The sequence below is a fragment of the Zeugodacus cucurbitae genome, chromosome 6, assembly GCF_028554725.1.
Source record: "Zeugodacus cucurbitae isolate PBARC_wt_2022May chromosome 6, idZeuCucr1.2, whole genome shotgun sequence".
Taxonomy (NCBI): domain Eukaryota; kingdom Metazoa; phylum Arthropoda; class Insecta; order Diptera; family Tephritidae; genus Zeugodacus; species Zeugodacus cucurbitae.
In genome coordinates this window covers 8,416,835-8,427,688 of record NC_071671.1, presented here as the reverse complement: position 1 = coordinate 8,427,688, position 10,854 = coordinate 8,416,835, and the positions used below count along the sequence as shown (strand labels likewise).

Genomic DNA, 10,854 nt, shown 5'->3' with positions numbered 1-10,854 from the left:
CAGGATGCAAATTCGTACAAAGCAGATAAAAAAATTAAAGATGACATATAATACAATTATATTTATAATAATTTATAAATTTACTTTGTAATTGAAAGATTTACTAATGAATTATTGCATGCATATAAGAGTTCTAGATACTTACCTAACACATTACTGTGACTTTAAGTTACCAATTAAAATAAATTTACTTATATTTTGTTATAATTTTAAGTTTTTTTTTTATTTCTACTATATCCAAATACTACTTCCGAAGTCATATAATATAATAATATTAATTTTAATTAACAAAATTTGTATATTTTGCTTTAGTCTGTATAATTACAGATTAAGTTCAATATTTTAAGCCAACATTGCGGGTATAACATAAGTTAAATTAAATATAAAGATAACTGTCAGCCCTGTTTATTACAAAATGTTGGCAACCATATACTTTCCATATGCATTGTTTTGTTCGCTTTTGTATATTCCTTCGTTTGTCTTTATTTAATTCGTGCTATTCAATTGGAGAATTTCGTTTTTTTCTTTTCGACGGTGCGGTGGTCGTAAATGCATTGCTTTTAATATTTGCTAATTTAAGGACATTTTGTGATAATTCATTAAGTAAAGACGAATCCCACAGCTAATAAATAAATACACTATATATATTATATATGTGATTTTGAGCAATTATAAAATATCGCCTTTGCACTTTTTGCATTCAATTAAAAAGCAACAAAATATTTCTTAATAACTAAGCGCTAATAAAGCCGCAAATCTTTGACGAAATTATGAAATATGACAACACAAAGTCAGTGAATAGTGAAACTGCGAAAATGAGAATGTAGCGAACGCATAAAATATATATTTACAAATTTTTCGCATGTGTTCTATTTTTAAACACGGGTTATCAATATCGACTGGCCAACAAATATAATAAAGACACGATTAAACAAAAAAACTACTAAACCAGTTGCTCTTGGCCCATTACACTACTGCAAACTTGCAGGTTTCGAGTTTAGGCAGCTAATAAAACAAGGTTTCCAGCGTGGGCTCGCCAACAGAGGCGTCATCAAATGCATTTTATTGACTGTCGTCGTAGCTACAACAAAGTTGGTCTTCGCTGTACACGATTGCAAAATTAAGTTCTCCCTATTCTTCCAGCAGCATAGTAGCCTTCCGTTTTTAGCAAAAACAATTTACTACAGCAGAAAGCAGCTGTTGTCTTAGCTGTCCAACGTTGTGTGCGTTGTTTACGTCCGCATGGATACAACTCATGTACATCTCTGTACATTAAGGTAATTTTACATATATTATATCGAACAACATCTAAAAAACTAAGAAAATTATTATGAATTAAAATATATTGTATGACTAATGCACAGCAACAAACAAGTTGCATGTTTACTGTGTATTTATTAATAACAAGAGATGAATCTTATTTATCAAATTAAACATTGAATCAAAATTATCATTAAATTCACATACAAGCAAATAAATATACTTGCATTCGTAAATGTCGCGGTTTTGATTTATTAGTCAGCTTAATATTCTTATAAATTAGCTTGCAAAATACATTTTGTGTAAATTATAACTTTTATTTGATAAAGAAAACAATATGTGTTCTCCTAGCCAATAATACAGATGTTTTGATATCATGGAATGGATGGAATAATAAATTTACTTCTTTAATATGAATTAAATATAGTAAATTGTGAAAAACAAAAAAAATGATACGGTTAAGAACTAATACTTTAAGGATATGAAAAATGGTTTCCAGATTTGCAAATCGATCTAGTTATTTAATTATTACGTTTAATTTTAAATCATTTAATAATAAAAAAATTAGAATTGAATTAAACTATTAAAAGGAAAGATAAATACATATATATACATATGTATAAAGTTGGTGTTAAGTCTTTAGAGAAATCTAAAGAAAGCAACTAAAACTCTAAATCATCTGCCATAATTGTTTTTGGTATTTTAAACGCTGTACACCTGTCACTGTTTAGAGTATTCTCTGCATCCGTTGCATCGTATCAAATTTCTTGCCACAGCGATTACTATGCAGCTGTATTTGCTGTTGACATTTTTTCTGTATGCATTGTCCATGAATGAGCAAATATATCAATATTTTTATTAAATTGCATTCTAAATTCATAATTTTTTTAAAGGAAATGAAAAACAACTATTTAATATAAATTTAGGACGTTTGATCTTTGATGATGCTTTCGTTGTTATGTATTTCGTTTTTTTTTTTTTTTTTGTTATATAATCCATATCAACAAAATAAGTTTGTACATTCATATGATTTATATTTTTGTGTGGGTTATAGTCCCATTTATTATCTCTTATCTGTAGGCGCAGAAATCAATTTATGATTCCAGACTTACTTAGGCTGCTAATTTGTAGTTTATTAGTTTGAAGAATTTATTTGTGGGAAAAGTCCATACTGCCATTATCTATATATAGTTTTTTTTGTACAAAAATATGAAAAAGTTATGACCTTACATATTACACTACTAAAACGTAACGTAACAATGCAAATTACTCAAGTAAGAAATATTATTTACTTTGTAAAGAATCAAAAAAAATTTTATTCGCACTTTTAAACTGGTTTGCTTTAATAGTGAATACCTGTATTTGATTGCGTTGAGAATGGTGTAATGCGCAAGTATTGTTCCACTATTTTGATTTGAAACTACCATTAAAAGTACAATAACCGCTAAAACACAATTGCGCCGGCGCAGTAACATTAGCCCCTGGTAACTGGCACAGCACAGACGAACACGTACATATCTTTGATAGCTTGAAGCAAAAAGCAAAAAAGCATGTGTAGTAGTTACGGTAATGGTATTTCAATTTAGTTTATCGTAGCTTACTTTGCATGCACGTTTGCAATATCGATTTAGTAGCAGTTTCATTCTATATAATACCCTACTTAAAGCACATAACAGTATAACCTCATGTGATATTTTTAGGTTAATTTAATTTTCTGTTGTTTCCAACTTCTTATTGTTTGAGATAACTATTGAAATTTCAGAACATGCAAAAAAATGCAAATTTTATCGCTGTATTTCTTATTAGAAGTTATATACATTTACTATATAATAATATTATTTAGCTTTGTTTAACTGATGTAAAAATCACAGAATTAATTTAAAATTAAACAAGTAATTTACGCAAAATCGTCATACCGGAAATGTATGTATGTATATATCTTAAGTTTGGTATATCAACACTAAATTAATTCAATGCATGTACAAGCCAGTACATTTTAATTGTTTTATTTTGGTTTCATTCCTTTATCTCAAACGTTTGCTTTGTGAATGTGTTAAAATGCATACAGAGACACAGATGTATTTTCGTTTTAAGTGGAATTATACATATGAATGTAGATTCTTATTTAAATTTCCATAAATATGTGCACGGCAGCTGATTGGCTTTCACATATTAACACTTTGAAATGTTTATACTTCAGTTTGCTTTACAGCTTTTACACGCCGTGCAAAGCTTTCTTAATTCAAGTTCAATATTCAAGTGTTCAGTTTGTAACTAATATTCTGTTCCAAATATAAACGTTAAGTAAATAATATAATAACAGGACGGCGAAAACTAAACTACTATATTAAATATATACGGATGTGCACAGCATCATTGCATTGTTTTGAGTTATTTAAATACTTGAACGTCAGTATTTTTCATGGAAAAATATTAACTGGTTATTAAACAATAAAAATACCTATGCTTGATATGGATAAACACACCTTAAACTGCATGCATTGAGTGCAAATTCATTCAGAACAGATACATTTTAAATATCTCTTTGATTTTTTTTATTAAATTTTCGAAGAACTCACTATACATTGACGTAGAAAAAATTTTATTTTTTTTTTAATTTAATGATTATGATTTTAATTTTAAAACAATATTCACTGTATACAATTCTCACATTGTTACTTTTATATTATCCGAAATTGTTTGTAGAGTGATATTGCGTTGATAATTCTTTTTTTGGTAAAAAGCTCGGTTCTATTCGGTTTACTTAGAACCGATCGTCGTGCGATTTCCATCTATAAATTTTTAGTTCTGATAAGTATACTATATATTTTTGCCTCAATGTATCTTAATGATAGCACTTTTTATTCGTATAACGTAGCAATCACTATAATAAATACTAAAAAAAACATTATCGCACTAAAGTCCACAATTTAAGTCGCACTAAATACCCAGACATATTTAAATTATGATTTTTAATGCCGCAACAATTGATTAGATAAACTAGTTTTCACTTTTAGTTTGAACACAAATTCAAACTGGAAATTCTTTCACCGTTTGCAATATGGCAAAATATTTCTCTCAGGGTCAACAGCACACAATTCCACTTTTTTCTACAATTTATTTCTATTCACACGGCTACTTACATCCGCCCGCCTATCCACTTTAGTCGCTCGCGCAATGATATAATTGAAATGGAGCTGATGTAATCGCATTTTGTTGTGCTTCTTTATTCTGTCATTCCACTCATTCAAAAATTAACATGCATTGCATATTTATATTGTATGTATGTACGTACATGCTGGTCCAATAAAGTTAACTATAGAAACCATTATTACATTATTAAATGCGTGTGCTCACAGTAAGTTCAAGTTTAAGTCACGTTTCATTCATATTTCTATATGCGTTTGTTTACATTATTTTCGCTATAGTGCCACCCATTTTTTTAATCGCACTTATTCGTTTATATTTAATTATGTAATTATGTGTTTCATTGCAAAATTTTGCTTATTCATTAGTACGCTTTCTTTGGGTATGCTTTTTAAAATGTTTCAATCGGATAACGCTATTTAACCCTTAAACACTCGAGTTAAAATTCGCATCGTACTAATTAATTTTTATGTGTTTCTGTAATTACATGATTAGCGAGAAATCGGTACAAAATGTTCAAAAGTAGACAATTGTGAATTCTAGGTGGATATTCAGCTTTGTCGATGTAAATATATTAGGTTGACAAATATCTCCTTCCGCTTTTTTGTTTTTGTTAAAAAGTGTTACAGTGATCGGATTTAGTTCAAATACACGCCGTTACGTTCGATAATCTGTTTCTATCTAGACGGCAACTTCATAAAGCCCCCCTCCTTATTTGCGAAGAACTCGGATAGCCACTTTTCAAAAGCCTCTTTTGAGTTTAACTTTACACCATCAAGGGCGTTCGCATTGGAAAGCAACAGGTGGTAATCACTTGACGCTATGTCCGGGCTATATGGTGGATACGATAAAACTTCCCATTCGAGCTTCTAACGAGTCATCAACGAAGTGTGTGTGGTCTGGTGAAACACTACACCCTTCCTGTTGGCAAATTCTGGACGCTTCTGGTCGATCGCCTGCTTCAAGTGGCGCAGTTGTTCGCAGTAAATAGTAGAATTAAGCGTCTGGACATATGGGAGCAGCTCATAGTAGATGATCTCCTTCCAATCCCACCAAACACACAGCAAAACCTTCCTGGCTGTCATTCCCGGCTCGGCTACTGTTTGGGACGATTCACCGGCCTTCGACCACGATCGTTTTCGCTTGATATTGTCTATGTGATCAAATTTTCGTCGCCAGTCACCAACCGCTTCAAAATTGGGTCGAGTTCGTTCCGTTTCAGCAGCATATCGCAGGCGTTGATTCGGTCCAGAAGTTTTTTTTTGCGTCAAATCATGCGGCATCTAAACATAAGGATTTTTTTGTGTATCTAGCCTTCTGCAGATGGTTTAAAATGGTTTGGTTACTAATTCCCATCTCCTGGGCGATGTCGCGAGATGCCACATGCCGGTCTAACTCGATGTTTTCCGTGATTTGTTCGGTATTCGTCGTGATTGGTCTGACTAGCTTATCCATGGTGTCGTTTTCACCCGCTCTGAATCGTCAAAACCATTCCTCCGCAGTTCGAAGTGATAGAGTGCCATCCCCCAAAACACCATTAATCTTACGGAACATTTCTCCAGCGGATTAACCTTTAACGGAGAAAAACTTTAAAATAGCGCGAATTTCAGCGTTAGTGAACTCTATGTTTACACGTCTCTTGACTCTTGAACTTAATATCCAAACTAATCATGCATAGCTTCGTTTTGTAGGTTATGTCAATCTCCTACCTTTCAAGGATGTAAAGAATTGCCAGATACGAGCACTTTATACATAGCCGCGAAATTCAAAAGACAAAAAGGCGGAAGGGATAATATTTAATTGTTTAGCTTTATTTTGAGTACAATACTTATTCGATTATTATAAATATTTCCTCTTTTTCATTTCTAGATAGTTGTTTAATACGAGATAATGGCTTCTGCAGTTAACAGCGACACATTTGCCATTAGTTCCAGCTCAATTTTGAGTTTCTCCAGCACAATGGCCGAAACAGAGTGGTTGGACGACCTGTTGCATGAGGTACAACTGGAGCAGTTCCTCGAACGTATACGCGATGATTTGCAAGTAACGCGTTTGGCGCATTTCGACTATGTGCTCCCAGAAGATCTCGAACGCTGTGGTTTGGGTAAACCTGCCGTACGCCGCCTTATGGAGGCGGTGCGCAAGAAAAAAGCACATCAGTGGCGTAAAAATATACTCTCAAAACTGATTGGCGGCGGTAAACAGCCGTCATCGAAGAAGTCACAACAAGCTGTAAATAAGGAACAACAAAATACTCAACTCACATGTCTAATACACGAAAAAGATATTACACTCGGCATCAAATTGGGTGATGGCTCATTTGGCGTGGTGAGACGTGGTGAATGGCACTCTGCGCCAAATGGCAAAGTATTGCCCGTTGCTGTGAAGGTTTGTTGAGATAATTACAAATTACAAATATCATGTTAACCTATGGAATTTTATTGCAGGTGCTAAAATCAGATAATCTCACACAGCCGGGCATAATCGATGATTTCTTTCGTGAGGTGCAGGCGATGCATGCTTTAGACCATTCAAATTTGGTGCGTTTGTATGGTGTTGTGCTATCGCAGCCAATGATGATGATCACCGAATTGGCGGAGCGTGGTTCGCTATTGGACACATTGCGTAAACAGTGCAAACATACACCGCTGACCCACATCTGGAATTGGTCAGTGCAAATTGTCACTGGCATGGCGTACTTAGAACACAAGCGCTTTCTGCATCGCGATTTGGCGTGTCGTAATGTATTACTGGCTTCCGGTAATAAAATTAAGATCGGTGATTTTGGTCTTATGCGCGCACTGCCGCAAGAGGATGATTGCTATGTGATGTCTGAGCACAAAAAGGTGCCCTTTCCGTGGTGCGCACCAGAATCCTTACGTTTTCGACAGTTTTCACATGCTTCCGATACTTGGATGTTCGGTGTAACGCTTTGGGAAATGTTCACATTCGGTGAAGATCCATGGGTTGGGCTAAATGGTTCACAAATATTACGAAAAATCGATAGAGAGGGTGAACGCTTGCATCAGCCAGATGCTTGCCCGCCAGATGTATATGAAATGATGTTACAGTGTTGGGATAAAGTACCTGCCGAACGTCCAACGTTCGCTGCATTGAAGTAAGCATCAGCAGGCATTTGCCAACAATATCAATTACAAACATGAACCTTATTTTCATTTTTAGGGAATTCTTAGTGGGCATGTCACCGCCTTTATATAAAGCAGCACGCGCCTATCGTGAGGAGAATCGGCTGCAGATCGATGCTGGTGATACTATGGCCATCATTGATGGACGCGCTGACTTGAAGCTAATTAAAGGTCAAAATCAGCGCACATTCGACATTGGCGTTTTCCCGCGTAATATATTAGAGAAGCAAAAGCATACAAATAGTGATCTGATACAACCATTGCACGAGAGTATCCGTCAAAGCGGTGGTCATGCTGGTTCACCGTTCGGATTTTGTTGGGGTGGTGCTGGAGCGATGAGCGCGAGTGCCGAAATGCAATCAGGTTAGTTCAACAAAATATGCAAACGCCTCAATTCACTGTATAAATCACTTTATATTTAGAGCGAAATCGTAAATGTGCCTCCATGCAGCCACAACCGGCGCATCATGCCAAAGAACGGAAGTCAGTGTCTAGTAAACAGTTTGCGTACAATAAATTGGTTAACGAACGTACCGCTGAACTGCAGCGCAATCAATCAGTGCAACTCACAAAGGGCAAAGGAGTTAATAACCTCAAACAAGGCCCACAGCGCCCGCCTCCGCCACAGCAACACCAAATGGAGGGTATACTCATTGACATTTCACCTGAGTTTGGTCCGCCTGCAACCGCCAACATAAAAAGTGTTGAAAGTGAGTCTGTGCAAATGAGAAACTCCTTGTGTTTATTGGATGCACCAATTGAGGTGCCCACCGAGGGAGAAGAGTACAACGCAGCCGCTTTCGCGTACAGTGGTGCCGCTGCACAACAAACCTATGTGAGTGGCACATCGCCGCTGGGACAGCGACTACAACCGCCGCCTTATCAGATGCCACCCACTTATTCGAACACAATTGAATTCACACAACAACAACACACACAGCCAATGCAACAACATGACCCATTCGATACCAGCAGTGTGCACATGAACTACGCGAAAGTTGACGAAAATGATGTGAATACCAATAGTGCTTTGTACACGAACGTTGGTGGTCATCAGCACTACCAGGTGCAGCAGTCAATATTACGTGCAAATTCCATACAGTCATTATATAACAGTCCCACAGCACGAAAAAGCCTTTTCTCGACGACATCAAGTTGCGCTGGTAATAAAGAAAACCTCCCGCATGCGCTTGCCACAGCGCAACAAAACAATCTGATCTCAGACGGCGAAGATGCGCTCCAAACCAGATTGTCTACACTCAGCCTAGAAAAGCCAATGTCGCAAGCTGCCACAGAGAGTAATGTCGTGCTGGACAAGTCATTTATCGCCGAACTAGAGAAGGATATGTACAGTAGTAAGGGTCAAAACGATTACGAACGCAATTCCATGCAGATGTATATGAGCAAGGAAAATGTGTATAAACAGAATTTAACGCCGTTGAAAAATTCAACCAGCCTCTCGAGCACAACAAATGCATCCAGCAGTGGAGTTTCGCCAAAACTGCAAAATAACGAAACATTCAACCAATCACAATACTCGAATGCAGCTGCCACCGAAGCGAGCAAAAGCCTTAATGACCACTACAAACTAAATAATCTAGAGGCGGCTGGAACAAATGACGCTGCTAGTGTGGCAGAGCGTAACGAAGGTTGCACTGAAAACACGCAGGATGTCATTAATCGTATATGGTACGAGCGTGTCAATGGCACGACAGCACCTGCAGCATACTATTCCCAACCCCCTGATAATACATACCAAAATCAGGGCAATTACGCAGATCGATATGGTAGCGCAACCACTGCCAAAGAGTCAAATCATAGCTTTGTGGCGATTTCAAATCGTGTTGTGCCACAAAAGACGCCGGCTAATCAAATGTATGCCTCTGCGGCTTCGCTGTATGGCAGCGTCAGTGGACGCGAGTTATATGACGCTGTAGCTCCCACGCCCTCAACTTATTATGGTCAGTTACCTTTGAACGCCAATGACGCTGGCCGCGGCATATACGCTAGCGTCGGTTTAACAACAGCGTCTGCCGCGCCGGCGGCGATTTACGATGAAGTTACGCTCGACGACTACTTGCGGCCACATCGTCCAGCACCGTTGGCTCCGCCACAATTGTCTGCGCAGCAGATACAACGTCGTCTGGAGAAGCTAAAGCAGCAACAGGAGAGCGGCGGTGGAAATTTATATGCGCCAGTTCCATCCGAAGCCGCGAGAGAAAACGACAAAATACAGCAAATACTTAGGGATCTGGGTGCAGCTGCACAGGAAGTGGACGTGCGTAATGCATTGAGAGCGGCTAATGGTGATGCAAATGCCGCAATACGACACTACAAAATCGATCAACTCAACAGGTTTGTTACATAAACTAAATGATAATATGATTTTTGCTTTATTTGTCTATTTTTTAATATCTCTCACATCTATATTTGCAGACTCGGCCTTGCCAATCGTACCCAGTGCGAAGAAGCGTTACAAAAAACCGGTTGGAGCTTGGAGCTTGCAGCTGCTGTGTTATTAGAAAGTACTTCTTAGAAGATTTACAATTACCGAAATTTCAGTATATCCATTAGACCAGCATTCATCATCATTCCAAATCACATCACATTTTCATTTTGCCAAAATTGCATGATTGATATTATTTTTATAATGCAATGCAGCGTTGCATTCAAATTTTAAATATTTAAAAAGGTAATTAATTTTATGTAATCATCGAATATAGAAAACATTATATGTTTTGAATAGTTTCATTGGCCGTCCTAATTTTGGAACAAAAAAACGTGAATATTCAAAATACCTGATATTAAAACTTTCGAATCTGTAATCGTATTTAGCGTGTTAAGCATTTTATTTATGACTTATATTCATACTATAAAATACAACAAACGCAACGTATTAAAACATAGAGTTAAATGAATTAAACCAAATTCCAATATACCCATGACAACTAGATAAGCTCGTATGAAAGAATCATCACATACGTACATATATTTTTATGTAAACAAATAAAAGTATGGAAATTGTTAAATGCAACTACGTGCAAATCTTCCGTGACGCAATAGAAGTAAGTAAGCAGTATTTGATTTTTAAAAAATAATTTGAAAATGTTATCGAAAAGAATTCTTAATTTACCTTTTGTTGCATGGATCTGTTCTATCACGGGAGAAATGCTTGCTTTTGATTTCCTTAATTTTCGTGCTGAAATAGCATTTACTAGCATAGTCGCAACGCCCTAAGTCAGGTTGATCAATTTGGAGATTCGTGAATTATTTGAAATGTTCCACTGTTTCCGACATAACC

At 36.3% G+C, this 10,854-nt stretch overlaps 1 protein-coding gene and 1 long non-coding RNA gene across 2 annotated transcripts; one reads left to right on the top strand and one right to left on the bottom strand.

Moving 5' to 3' along the window:
- Positions 1-467: 467 nt before the first annotated feature.
- LOC128922519 (uncharacterized) lies at positions 468-4,489 on the bottom strand. The gene is made up of 2 exons (XR_008471738.1): positions 2,862-4,489; positions 468-2,787 (listed from the first exon to the last, which is right to left on the bottom strand). It is a non-coding gene; the product is annotated as an uncharacterized LOC128922519 (long non-coding RNA).
- LOC105216311 (activated Cdc42 kinase Ack) lies at positions 475-10,587 on the top strand. Its single transcript, XM_011190735.3, has 6 exons — positions 475-1,277; positions 6,277-6,795; positions 6,855-7,525; positions 7,591-7,916; positions 7,976-9,908; positions 9,990-10,587. The coding sequence occupies exons 2-6, from the start codon at positions 6,298-6,300 to the stop codon at positions 10,087-10,089; spliced, it is 3,528 nt and encodes a 1,175-aa protein (XP_011189037.2). The 5' UTR covers positions 475-1,277; positions 6,277-6,297; the 3' UTR covers positions 10,090-10,587.
- Positions 10,588-10,854: the final 267 nt, after the last annotated feature.

Coding starts and splice junctions, on each gene's coding strand:
- LOC105216311 (XM_011190735.3), top strand. CDS start 6,298: ATGGCTTCTGCAGTTAACAGCGACACATTTGCCATTAGTTCCAGCTCA. Junction 7,917..7,975: donor GAGTGCCGAAATGCAATCAG/GTTAGTTCAACA, acceptor CTTTATATTTAG/AGCGAAATCGTAAATGTGCC. Junction 9,909..9,989: donor AAAATCGATCAACTCAACAG/GTTTGTTACATA, acceptor CTATATTTGCAG/ACTCGGCCTTGCCAATCGTA.